The following is a 13,921-nucleotide window of genomic DNA, read 5'->3' as shown; positions in this document are numbered from 1 at the left end:
GACAAAGTACAACAACATACTGGTCAGCTTAACAGAATCTCATCACATTTATGTGGCCATCAATAAAATAGTCACTGATAAATCCAGGAGGGAATTCAGGAGAAACTTCTTTACCCAGAGAGTGATGAGAATGTGGAACTCGCTACCACAGGGAGTAGTTGAGACCAATGGCATAGATGTATTTAAGGAGAAGCCAGATAAACATAGGAGGATATGTTGGAGGAGGCTCGTGTGCAGCATAAACCCTGGCATGGACCAGTTGGGCCGAATGGCCTGTTTCTGTGCTGTACATTCGATGTAATAACATGAACATTCCACCGGCGCGCTCGAGGCCTTCCGTGACCGGTGGGTACCGGAGGGACTGGCGTGCATCATCACCACCGAAAATAGAATTTTAATTTAATTTAAGTTTCCTTTAAACTTTTTTTTGTTATGTTACAGGTTTTATTGGCTGTGATGTTTGACTTTTAATAGGCAATTGCCTGTGATAAGGAGAAAAACAAAAATAACATTAACAGTCAAATCAAGGGAATCATCAGCACAACAGATTGAAAGATTAAACAGAAGTACAAAATTTATAAAACATTCATCCATTCCACATTCATGTCACCCCAGCTGTCTACAGGGCCCTGCGCTACAGAACAGTGTGAACTTGCTGGTGTCTCAGCAGGTCATTGGAGCGTTTAAAGCTCTTCCCACAGTCAGAACATTTAAATGATTGCTCATCAGTGTGAACAAGATGGTGTTGCTTCAGGTCCCCAGAGTGTTTATAGCTCTTCTGACAGACAGAACATTTAAATGGTTTCTCATCAGTGTGAACAAGCTGGTGTGTCAGCAGGGTAGAAGAATCAGAGAATCCCTTCCCACACAAAGAGCAGGGAAATGGCCTCTCCCCAGTGTGAACTCACTGGTGTCTGGTCAGACCCCTGGAGCTTTTAAAACTCTTCCCACAGTCGGAACATGTAAACGGACTCTCATCGGTGTGAACAAGCTGGTGTTCCTTCAGATCCCCGGAGTATTTGAAGCTCTTCCCGCAGTCAGAACATTTAAATGGTTTCTCATCAGTGTGAACAAGCTGGTGTCTCAGCAGGTGGGATGGATAAACAAATCCCTTCCTACACACAGAGCAGGTGAACGGACTGTCCCCAGTGTGACTGCGCCGATGAACATCTGACGCAGACGGGGAACTGAATCCCTTCCCGCCATCCCCACCTTTACCCGGTTTCTCCCCGGTGTGACGGTGCACATGTCTTGCCAAGGCAGGCAATCGGCTGAAGGCGAGTCCACACATGGAACACGTGTGCGGTTTGTCTGTGCTGCGATCGCTGCTCTCTCCTTCCATGTGCAAAGGCCGATGATATTCAGGTCCGGATGAATCGAGCGACTCTGTCAGATCTTGAGTTGATGTTTGGCCTGAGCTTCCTGTCTGTAAATGCTCCATTTCTAAAACCCTGTAAAAGGAGTGCAGAAAGTAGTAAGAGGGAGAATGTTGTCTCATGTCGCTCTTTCCCAGCCCAGGGGCAGTGAAGCTGATTTTCAGGTTCCAGTTGCTGTCCCCAGGTGAGAGCAGCTCAGTCAGCACAGGGCTGGGGCTGGAATCTGGGAGAGGGGCCACAGGCAGCGGGCCTGGCAAAGGGACAATCACTGATTGAATAATAAACAGGGGTAAGGTCACACTAACCTCACATCATATATATCTACAGCTTAAGTAGATAGATTTTAAGCCAAACGATGGGCCCAATGGCTGCAATTCCTGTGCCATGCGGGAACTCCGGGACACTTCACGTGTCCTGGTGAACCGCATGTGCAGGAAGCGCCTCCAGTGGCTGGAACTCGAGCTCAGGGCCTCTGAGCTTGGGGAGTGGCTGGAGTCACTGCTGGGCAGACGGGAGGCTGAGAGTTTCTTGGCACGCACATTCCAGGAGGTGGTCACCCCACAGCCACAGAGAGTTTGTGAGAATTGTAACTGAGTGGCCGCCCAGCAGGGTTTGAGGAGGCAAGGCAGTGCAGGAGTCCCCCGGGAGTGCGGCGCTCTCAAACCGGTTTTCAGTGCTGACTCCCGGTGAGGGTGACGACACCTCGGGGGGGAGAGTGCAGTCCAGAGCGCATCCACTGCACTGTGGGGCAAGGCCAATTTCAGTGGGATGAGAATGGATCTGGCCCGGGTAAATTGGAATCAAAGATTGGCAGGAAAAACTGTAGAGGAACAATGAGCTGCCTTTAAAGAGGAAATATTTCGGGTATAGTCGAGGTACATTCCTACTAAGGGGAAATGTAGGGCAACTAAAGTCAGAGCTCCCTGGATGACAAAAAAGATAGAGAGTAAGATGAAGCAGAAAAAGAGCGTGTATGACAGATGTCAGGTCGAGAATACATCTGAGAATCAGGCTAAATATAGAAAGTTCAGAGGAGAAATGAAAAAGAAAATACGAGGGGCAAAGAGAGAGCATGAAAATAGAATGGCAGCTAACATAAAAGGTAATCCAAAAGTCATATAAATAATAATATAAATCATAAATGGGTAGTAAGAAGAGGGGTCGGGCCGACTAGGGACCAAAAAGGATACCTAAGCATGGAGGCAGAGGGTTTGGCTGAGGTACTAAATCAGTACTTTGCATCTGTCTTCACCAAGAAGATGCTGCCATAGACATAGTGAAGGAGGAGGTAGAGGAGATACTGGATCGGAGAAAAATTGATAAAGACAAGGTACTAGAAAGGCTGGCTGTACTTAAAGTAGATAAGTCACCAGGACCGGATGGGAAGCATCCTAGTACGCTGAGGGAAGTGAAGGAAGAAATTGCGGAGGTAACTGGCCATAACCTTCCAAATCCTCATTAGAAACTGGGGTGGTGCCAGAGGACTGGAGAATTGCAAATGTTTCACCCTTGTTCAAAAAGGGTGTAAGGACAAACCCAGCAACCACGGGCCAGTCAGTTTGACCTCGGTAGTGGGGAAGCTTTTAGAAACAAAAATCAGGGACAAAATTAACAGTGTGGATTAATGAAGGAAAGCCAGCACGGATTTGTTAAAGGCAAATCGTGTTTAACCAACTTGATCGAGTTTTTTGATGAGGGCAATGCGGTTGACGTGGTGTGCATGGATTTCCAAAAGGCGTTCGACAAAGTGACACATAATAGGCTTACCAGCAAAGTTGAAGCCCATGGAGTAAAAGGGACAGTGGCTGCATGGATAGGGAATTGGCTAAGTGACAGGAAACAGAGAGTAGTGGTGAATGGTTGTTTTTCAGACTGGAGGAAGGTACACAGTGGTGTTTCCCAGGGGTCAGTTCTAGGACCACTGCTTTTCTTGATATATATTAAAGAGTTGAATGTGGGTGTACAAGGCACAATTTCAAAATTTGTAGATGACACAGAACTTGGAAGTATAGTGAACAGTGAGGAAGATAGTGATAGACTTCCAGAGGACATAGACAGGCTGGTGGAATGGGCGGACACGTGACAGATTAAATTTAATGCAGAAAAATGTGAAGTGATACATTTTGGTAGAAAGAATGAGGAGAGGAAATACAAACTAAAGGGTACAATCCTAAAGTGGGTGCATGAACAGAGAGACCGAGGGGTATATGTGCACAAATCATTGAAGGTGGCAGGGCAGGTTGAGAAAGCAGTTAAAAAAGCTGATGGAAATCTGAGCTTCATGAATAGAGGTATAGAGTACAAAAGTGTGAAATTATGATGAAACTGTATAAAACACTGGTTCGGCCTCAACTGGAGTATTGTGTCCAATTCTGGGCACCGCACTTTAGGAAGGATGTGAAGGCCTTAGAGAGGGTGCAGAAAAGATTTACGAGAATGATTCCGGGGATGAGGGACTTCAGTTACATGGATAGACTGGAGAAGCTGGGGTGGTTCTCCTTGGAGCAGAGAAGATTGAGAGGAGATTTGATCGAGGTATTCAAAATCATGAGGGGTCTAGACAGAGTAGATAGAGAGAAACTCTTCCAATTGGCAGAGAGGTCGAGAACCAGAGGACACAGATTTAAGGTGATTGGCAGAAGAACCAAAGGCGACATGAGGAAAAACTTTTTTACGCAGCGAGTGGTTAGGATCTGGAATGCACTGCCTGAAAGGGTGGTGGAGGCAGATTCAATCACGGCTTTCAAAAGGGAATTGGAGAAGTACCTGAAAGAGAAATATTGCAGGACTTCAGATTCCTGGGGCAGGAGGGACCAGTTCTGGGGCAGGAGGGACCTGTCCAAGGTGGACGGGTTGCACCTCAACAGAGCTGGGACCAATGTCCTCATGGGACGGTTAACTAGTGCTGTGGGGGAGGGTTTAAATTAATTTAACAGGGGGATGGGCACCAGGATGAAACATTAGAGAGGAGAAACAAGGTGCAGAGAGGACTGGGAGAGACAAGTAGCACTAGAGGGACAGAATTGCTGGTCATCTTCCAAAATTCGATAGGCTCTGGAACAGTTCCCATGGATTGGAGGGTAGCTAATGTTACCCCACTATTCTAAAAAGGTGGTAGAGAGAAAAGGGGAAATTATAGGTAAGCCTGACATCGGTAGTGGGGAAAATGCTAGAGTCCATTATAAAAGATGTAATAGCAGAGCACTTGGACAACAGTGACAGGATCGGACAAAGTCAACATGGATTTACAAAAGGAAAATCGTGCTTGACTAATCTACTGGAATTTTTTGAGGCTGTAACTGGTAGAATAAATAAGGGAGAACCAGTGGATGTGATGTATTTGGACTTTCAGAAGGCTTTCGATAAGGTCCCGCATAAGCGTGTAAAGTTAAGGCACATGGGATTGGGGGCAAGGTACTGACTTGGATAAAGAACTGGTTGGCAGACAGGAAGCAAAGAGTTGGAATAAATGGCTCTTTTTCTGAGTGGCAGGCAGTGACTAGTGGGGTACTGCAAGGATTGGTCCTAGGACCCCAGCTATTCACAATATATATAAATAACCTAGACGAGGGAACTAGATGTAATATCTCCAAGTTTGCAGATGACACAAAGCTGGGTGGGCGTGTGTGCTGTGAGGAGGATGCCGAGGGCAGCACGGTGGCATAGTGGTTAGCACTGTTGCCTCACAGCGCCAGGGACCCGGGTTCGAATCCGGCCTCGGGTGACTGTCTGTGTGGAGTTTGCACATTCTCCCCATGTTTGCGTGGGTTTTCTCCGGGTGCTCCGGTTTCCTCCCACAGTCCAAAGATGTGCGGGTTAGGTTGATTGGCTATGATAACTTGACCCTTAGTGTTAGGGGGATTAAATACGTGGGGTTACAGGGATAGGGTGGGATATATGTTGATGTAGGGGTTACAGGGATCGGGTGGGATATGTGTCGGTGCAGGCTCGATGGGCCGAAATGGCCTCTATCTGCACTGTGGGGTTTCTGTGATTCTGTGATTCTGTGAAACTCCAGTATGATTTGGACAGGTTGAGTGATTGGGCAGAAGCATGGCAGATGCAGTATAATGTGGATAAATGCGAGGTTATCCACTTTGGTGGCAAAAACAGGAAGGCAGATTATTATCTGAACGGCAATAGATTGGGAGAAGGGGAAGTGCAATGGTGTCCTTGTGCACCAGTCGCTGAAGGTAAGCATGCAGGGGTAGCAGGCGGTTAAGAAGGCAAATGGTATGTTGGCCTTCATAGCAAGAGGGTTCAAGTACAAGAAGAAGGATGTCTCGCTGCAGTTGTACAGGGCCTTGGTGAGACCACACCTTGAGTATTGTGTGCAGTTTTGGTCGCCTTATCTGAGGAAGGATGTTCTGCCCATGGAAGGAGTGCAGCGAATATTCACCAGGCTGATACCTGGGATGGCAGGAGTGACGTATGAGGAGAGATTGGGTCAATTGGGCTTATACTCGCTGGAGTTTAGAAGAATGAGAGGGGATCTCATTGAAACTTATAAAATTCTAACAGGACTGGACAGACTGGATGCAGAAAGGATGTTCCTGATGGCCGGGGAGTCCAGAACCAGGGGACACAGTCTAAGGAAAAGGAGTAAGCCATTTAGGACAGAGATGAGGAGGAATTTCTTCACCCAGAGAGTGGTGAACCTGTGGAAATCTGTACCACAGAAGGCGGTGGAGGCCAATTCATTAAATATATTCAAGAAGGAGTTGGATATATTTCTTAAGGCTAAAGGGATCAAGGGATATGGGGAGAAGGCAGGGACAGGGTACTGAATTTGGATGATCAGCCATGATCTCACTGAATGGCGGAGCAGGCTCGAGGGGCCGAATGGCCTACTCCTGCTCCTATCTTCTATGTTTCTATGAACCCCAGGAACAGGCCCCTATGGGGGATAGGTATGCAGATCTAGGTGCAAAACTAGCTGCGGAAGAAATGCAACCAGAGGACGCGTTCAAAAACAAAATAAATATGGTCATGATAGTGGGGTACAGGAATCAAGAACAAGAGGCCATAATCTTAAAATTAGAGCTCGGCCGTTCAGGGGTGAAATCAGGCAGCACTTTTTCACACACAGGGTAGTAGAAATGTGGAACTCTCTCCCCCAAAAGGCTGTGGATGCTGGGGGTCGATTGGAGCTTTCAAGACTGAGATGATCGATCTTTGTGAGGTAATTGTTCCAAGGGTTGTGGAATAAGGGCGGGTAAATGGAGTTAAGATACGGATCAGCCTGATCTAATTGAATGGTGGAGCAGGCTCGACAGGCTGAATGGCCTCCTCCTGTTCCTGTGACACACTCAGAAATGCCCCGGAGCGCTGAAATCCCACTGGGCCCCAGCATATGCTCAACGGAAAGCCCAGATCAAGGGCAAAGCCAGCGTGCCCTCTCTGAACCCAGTTTGCTTCTCCCTCTGTGCCCAGCACTGCCTGCACCCCCGGCGCACGGCAGTGGAATTTCAAAAGAAGGAAGGAATCTGTCAGCGTGTGAAAGGCTTTTTGAAAGATTTCAAGGAATTTTCAGAGAGTTGGGATCTTTCTCTACTCTCGGGGAGTTAGATATCAGCCTTTCTCCTGTGAATATAGAGCTGCCTTATAGGGCCGTGATCATCTTTGAAAGAGCTGCCAATTAATCTCACTCCCCGGGCCTGTCCCCACAGCCCCACAAACTTTTCCTTTAAGCAGATCCAATTCCCTTTTGAAAGTTACTATTGAATCTGCGTCCACCCCCTTTCAGACAGTGCATTCCAGATCACAACAACTCACTGAGTGAAAAATGGCTCATCTCCTCTCTGGCTTTTTGTCCATTATTTGGCGTGATGTGTTTATTTGTGAAATATATTTTCTGAGTGGAATTAAATTTAAAACCAGGTTCTGAGGCGTGGCGCTCTATTCACACATCGAAGGTGAGAGAGATGCTGTGGGTCACACACTAAGTCCAGTAGCTGAAAGGGATTAATAGACTGGGTTTGCGTTTAGTAATCCCGGGCGTGTTACCGATACCTTCCCTGGATACCAAGGCTAGGAAAGGCACTCTGGAAGGTTTGGGAAGCTGGGAATTGTCCATGAGAGAAACCGAAGGTATGAGAACTGAAATAATCTAGAGTTAGAAAGGAGAAAAGGCCCAAAAATGGAGCAGTCGGTAACAGGACATCAATTAGTCTCCTCTTATCTTGGAGAAATGAAGGACTCGACACTCTGTGTGTTTGAAACAAAGCTGATTTATTTGACATATCAAAATATTAAACTCCAGCCCAGTTGTAGGGTTATTAACATCAGCAGAAACAAACCCGGACTGCCAGAATGAACATGGTTCAGTCCTGGATGTGATTAACAGCAGCAATAACAGCAGAATCCAACCCCTGCAGTCGGTCGTGAACTCGCTGGTGTGTCTGCAGGTTCGATGACTGAGTGAATCCCTTCCCACACACGGAGCAGGTGAACAGCCTCTCCCCAGTGTGAACTCGCTGGTGAGTCAGCTGGTGAAATGATTTAATGAATCCCTTCCCACACACAGAGCAGGTGAATGGCCTCTCCCCAGTGTGAACTCGCTGGTGTACAGTGAGGTGGAATGACTGAGTGAATCTCTTCCCACACACGGAGCAGGTGAAAGGCCTCTCCCCAGTGTGAACTCGCTGGTGTCTCAGATGTTGGGAAGAACAAATGAATCCCTTCCCACACACGGGGCAGGTGAACGGCCTCTCCCCAGTGTGAACTCGCTGGTGTACAATGAGTTTACATGAATGCCTGAACCTCTTCCCACAGTGAGAGCAACTGAACGGTCTCTCATCAGTGTGAACTCGCTGATGTTGAATTAGTCCCTCAGAACTTTTAAAGCAGTTCCCACAATCAGTGCATTTAAAAGGTCTCTCATCACTGTGAACTCGCTGGTGTGATCGAAGGGCAGATGAGTGAGTGAAACCCTTCCCACACACGGAGCAGGTGAGCAGTCTCTCCCCAGTGTGACAGCGTTGATGAGTTTCTAGCTGGGATGGGTAATTAAATATCTTCCCACAATCCTCACATTTCCAGGGTTTCTCCATGGTGCGGGTGTCCTTGTGTCTCTCCAGGTTGGACAATCAGTTGAAGCCTCATCCATACACAAAACACGTGTACGGCTTCTCCCCACTGTGAACAGTGCGATGTTTTTTCAGGCTGTGCAACTGGTTAAAGCTCTTTCCACAGTCAGTGCACTGGAACACTCTCACTCGGGTGTGTGTGTCTCGGTGCTTTTCCAGTCACACTGATGTTTGAAATCTTTTCCCACAGACAGAACAGACAAATATTTCTCCTTCCACATTCAAAAGCCGATGATATTTGGGTCCTGATGGAGTGACTCTGTCAGGTGTTGATGTGATGTTTGGTTTGAGTTTCCCGTCTGCAAATCCTCACCTTCTAATACCCTGTAAAAGGAGTTTACAAAAGACATCATTGTAAGTACAGGATTAAAATTCAGAACAGACAATTCTAGTTTCTATGGAACATTTTTTCCTCTCTTGTTCCCCCAGAGCTGTAAATCCCCGTCCCACACACTCTCCTCCCTGTGCTGAAATCCAAACCCATTGCACCATCTCCAACATTTCTGTCCCCCACTCCCAGTTTTCCCCCTCTCTCTACTCTGGTTGGGTCCAGTTCTACACCCGCTGTGTGCAGAGTGAGAATAAAATCAATGAGTCAATGATTGCCTCTCCTGGTCACTGGGACCCTGAAGCCCCGCCCACTGTCTGTTCCTGTACAAAGATGGCCGCACATGCGCTGTGCTGCAGATGGAACCGGCCTGTCTTTCCTCCACCAAGATGGCGGCGCGTAACCCGGGCCTGTCACCGAGAAAAAGCCTCACGGCTGCCGTCCGGTGGAACACAGACCGGGCCGCGGGATCTCATTCGGGCCTGAGGCTGTTCTCCAACTTTATAAGCCCTGCGGCGCGGCCTACCCGCAGTTTATTAATCTCCCGACCCCGCTCCCACCGACCTGCAGCTCTGCCCGGTGACCGCGAAGAGCCTGTCCCGCGCCTGCGCGCTGGGGTCCTGACATCCTCCCCAGAAAACCTGACAGAGGAATCTGGATTGTCCCCATCACTTATTCTTAAAGGGACAGCACCCTGTGTCTGGGCAGCTGCCGTTAAAGGCACAGACACAGCTTCACCCTTCTCTATTATAAATAAAAACAGGAAATACTCAGCATGTCAGGCAGCATCTGTGGAGCGAGAATCAGCGTTAATAGATAGATCTTGCCTAACCACCTTCTTTTGAAAGAGGTGACATCCCGAATTAAATGGGGCGTATCCCAAATTAAATGGTGTAGTGTACCTGGACATCAAAAAGGCCTTTGACAAAGTATTGCATGAGGGACTTCTTTACAAACTAAGGTCAGTAGGTTTCAAGGTGAAACTTGCATATTGATTGATTACTGTCGAGGTGAAGCTAGGTTGCAAAGGGAGGATACTGAGTGGGTTACCCCAGGGGTCCATGCTGGGAATCCCTCCTGGTCTTGGTCTACAAAGGTGACCTGGAATCATAATCATAATATAAAACAGTTACATTTGGAGATGACACCAAGCTAGGAAAGAATGTGAATTCAGAGGAGGCAACTCGGATCTTACAAAGGGAGCTTTCAAAGAATGACTATTGGCAGATGAAACTCAAGATAGAAAAAGGCAAGATACTGTTTATATGGGAAAAATAGAAATGGGTGGGATAGAACTTGTCAAGTGGGAAGTTGAGACAAACCTTAGGGTGTTAGATGAGTCACCACTCATCATTCCTAAAAGGTGCGGCTCATCAATAAACAAAGGAAATAGCATGCTGGATCATATTGTCCAATCAGTTCAGTTCAAATGCCTAGAGCTAATGTCGAAGCTGCCCCGGTCACACTGCACTTGGTATGCTGCATATAGTCCTGGTCACTGTGATATTATGGGAGCCATCCAGGTCTTACTGGCAATCCAGAAGAAAGCAACAAACCCTGATCCATGGTGTTAGAGGGAAGAGTTATGATGTACAACTTGATCAGCAAGTCCTCTTCTTCAACCTCAAGAAGACAGGTCTTAGAAGCAACATTAATAGAGGTATATAAATACTTACCTGGATAGAGAAAGTAAATCTGTAACAATACTTTCAGATACATCTGGGCAGCGAGACATGAGGGCACAGGGTTCATGGGTGTGAAGAGCAAATTTAGGATAGACGGCAGGAAATCTTTCTTTACTCAGAGGGTGATCAACAGCTGAAATGGGTTGGCAGCAGGGTGGTTTATGCCAGGACACTGGAGTAATTAAGAAACAGATGCTGTAATGGAAAGATGGTAAGGTTGGTATTGTAGAAGAAGATTAAATGGGCTGAAGGGCCATCTTCATCCAAACCTATCCTGTGATCTTGTACAAACAAATTTTAGAATATTCCACCATGAATTGTAAAAGATAAACTACTGTTTGCTTTAGATGCCAATAAGTCAGGCATCTTCTTAAAGCTGCTAATAGCCAATGTGTACCATCTGTCTAAATATAAGAACATATTATAGCAAACGATTTTATGGTTTTCACAGAAAGAAATGGATGAATTGCTGAATTCAGCTAGAGTACTGAGTACAGTTCTGGTCACCACATTACACGAAGATGTGATTGCACTCGAGAGGGTACAGAGGAGATTCATGAGGATGTTGCCAGGACTGGAGAATTTTAGCTATGAGGAAAGACTGGATCGGCTGGGGTTGTTTTCTTTGGAACAGAGGAGGCTGAAGGGAGACCTAATTGTGATGTATGAGGGGCCGAGATAGAATGGATAGGAAGGGCCTATTCCCCTTAGCAGAGAGGTCAATAAACAGGAAGCATAGATTTAATCTCATTGGTAGAAGGATTAGAGGGGAGTTGAGGAGAACTTTCTTTCACTCAGAGGGTGGTGAGGGTCTGGAACTCACTGCCTGAAAGGGTGGTAGAGGCAGAGACCCTCATCACATTTAAAAAGTATTTCGATATGCACTTGAGGTGCTGTAACCTACAAGGCTACGGACCAAGAGCTGGACAGTGGGATTAGGCTGGGTAGCTCTTTTGCGTCCGGCACAGACAAGATGGGCCGAATGGCCTCCTTCTGCACCATAAATTTCTGTGATTTCTATGATTCTAATAACGTTTCAGGTCGATGAACTTTCGTCAGAACTGGAAAAAGTCAGAGATGTAACAGGTTTTATGCAGGGAAAGTGGGGGGGGAGGAAAGAACAAAGCGGAAGGCCTGTGATAGGATGGAAGACAGGAGAGATTAAATGACAAAAGGGATGTTGGTGGATGCCAAAAGGAGATGGTAAAGGGACAAGTAAAGAAACAAAAGATGGGTCTAGATGATGTGTAAATGGGAATATCAGAATCATCAGCAACAACTGCCATCAGAAAAAATTGGGGCAGAGGTTATGATCTGAAACTGTTGAACTCAATGTTGAGTCTGAAAGGCTGTAGAGTTCCTGATGGAAAGATGAGGTGTTGTTGTTCGAGCTTACGTTGAGCTTCATTGGAACAGTGTAGGAGGCAGAGGACGGAGAGTTCACTGTTATAGTGGGGCAGAGAATTAACCCTTCTCTATGTTGTGTGTTTTTTGGGTAAAGGTAGAGTGCCTCTGCTTGCCTGTGGGGTTGAGGTCGTTTTTTAAAGAGACAGTGTGTGGGAAGTGTAAGAATTCGTAATAATTTACAGTTCTGAAGATTAATTTTTTTGATTAAAGAATCCCTGGGCGTTGTGCTTTTAAATTTCCAGGGATAAAAATGGCTGTCACCACATGGCCGAAGACAAAAGGACTTGGAAAGCAGCTTTCTGTGTCTGGAAGTAAGGTTCAATGGAGCTGCCAATCAAAGGGGTGTCCCCACCCCCCCCTGCAGCAGGACAATCGATGGCTGTTTACAAAACGTTCTACAATGTTGACTCTAAGATCGAGTGCTTGAAACTGCCAGCATGAACAAAGGAACTTTGTTTGCTAAGCACTCAAGACTGTCAATCAATTGTGGTTCCAGATGACCACAGGACAATGCTTTGTTTACAAAGCAATTGAATGCTATTAGCATTTGTTTGTATATCGATTGGATACATCTAAACTGCAGAAGAGACTTTTGTATCTTGAATGGGATCCGTTTAAGAACTGAATGGGTTTTAAATCACCTAGCATTCTGGACAATAGAGCAGTTGTATTTCCCTTTTGTTTCAGCCCAGGGAGCTCCGGAAGACACATTAACCCAGTCCAACCACTCTGAGTTAGCCAATCACAGCTTTCTCTTGTGTATTGGACCCTTTGGGTGGGAATTTTGCACACAGCCCTTACAAGGCAGAACAGCAGGGGCCTCACCAGGTATAAAGATAGCTGCCGAGAAGCTATCACTCTCTCTTTACTTCGCTGGATCACAGGTGAGCAGGGTGTTCTGACTCCTCGGCAAGGCAACCTAGCAGGAGTTAGGGGTGGTGATTTGAGGGTAATTGCTAAGATTGTTTAAGTAACATTGGAGCCATTTTATCCCTCGTTTTCACCGTCTGGAACCCCCTGTTATATAGTTTTACTGTAATTACTGTGTTCGTGTGGCATAGTTTATTCTTTTGATTGTAGTTTATTTAGGTAATAAAACTTGATTTTTCTCTCATCCAAACCACGTGTCCATTTCAATATCATTAATTATAAGTTGCTCCACTCAGAACTGAAGGAGGGGTAGTGATTCGAAACCACTGTTTGTAAATTGGTTTAGAGTGCAGCAGCAAAAGGCTGTTGGCCAGGTGAATTACCGTAAACCAGGTAAAAGGTTGGAATTGGTCAGAGCTCAGAGGCAAAGGCTGCTGGCCAGGTAAATTACCATAAACCAGTTGAAAGATGCCCCCCTTACAAATGGCAAGCCAGGTAGGAGTGGAGGCAGTTTTTGATTTAATAAGTGGTCTGGATCTGGAGAAAGTACCAGCTCTTGTTTCTCTCGTTTTCAGTATGTGGGTAGCCCAGCAAATTTTAGCGGCAGTGTGTAGGCTGACCTATCAGGGTATAGGTGGCTGGGTTAGGAAGGATGACATGAGGGAGCAGGAGGCGGTTAAGGAGGCCAAGAATTGGGAGTCCCAGTTTGAAAAATGCCAGGCATTTGTGGAGCACCTGGTGCAGGAAGTCACTGAGACCAGGGAAAGTGAGATGAGACTGCGGGAAGAGAATGCCCGCCTCATCTCAGAAGTAAAAGAGCAGGAGGAAAGGTTTAGGGAAGTAAGGACAGCCTATAAGCTGGCCTGCGCCCAAAGGTTTAGTGAAGCAGATCATGGCCCCTGTAGGGCAGAGATAGAAAGCCTTAACATGGCTTTAAAAGCAAAGGGGACGATTTGTGTGATCAGCCCGAAGGAAGGTCAGCTGGATTTTACCAGCAGCCCAAATCAAACTGCCCCACAGGCAACACCCAGGGAAAGGCTGGCTAGGGAATTAGAGATCCCAAGACAGCAGCCCACAGCTCCGGGTTTTGAGGAGCTCTGGCAGCAAGGAGGGGTGGACAATAGGGTGGTAGGAGAACGCCAGCAGGTCCCGCTAGGCAGGCAGGGA

General features: G+C 46.7%; 2 protein-coding genes across 2 annotated transcripts in view; both read right to left on the bottom strand.

Annotated features, from left to right (window-relative positions):
• The window catches only part of LOC147119043 (uncharacterized), a 453,069-nt gene that overhangs the window by 256,733 nt on the left and 182,415 nt on the right, over positions 1–13,921 (bottom strand). The gene's annotated exons all lie outside the window — the stretch shown is intronic.
• LOC147119046 (uncharacterized) lies at positions 7,593–8,770 on the bottom strand. The gene has a single exon (XM_085984769.1). The coding sequence runs from the start codon at positions 8,426–8,428 to the stop codon at positions 7,700–7,702; it is 729 nt and encodes a 242-aa protein (XP_085840895.1). The 5' UTR covers positions 8,429–8,770; the 3' UTR covers positions 7,593–7,699.

This window comes from Somniosus microcephalus, chromosome 4 (assembly GCF_052327205.1).
Source record: "Somniosus microcephalus isolate GS21.2 chromosome 4, FLI_Smic_1.0, whole genome shotgun sequence".
Taxonomy (NCBI): Eukaryota; Metazoa; Chordata; class Chondrichthyes; order Squaliformes; family Somniosidae; genus Somniosus; species Somniosus microcephalus.
This window is presented reverse-complemented; position numbering and strand designations above follow the sequence as displayed.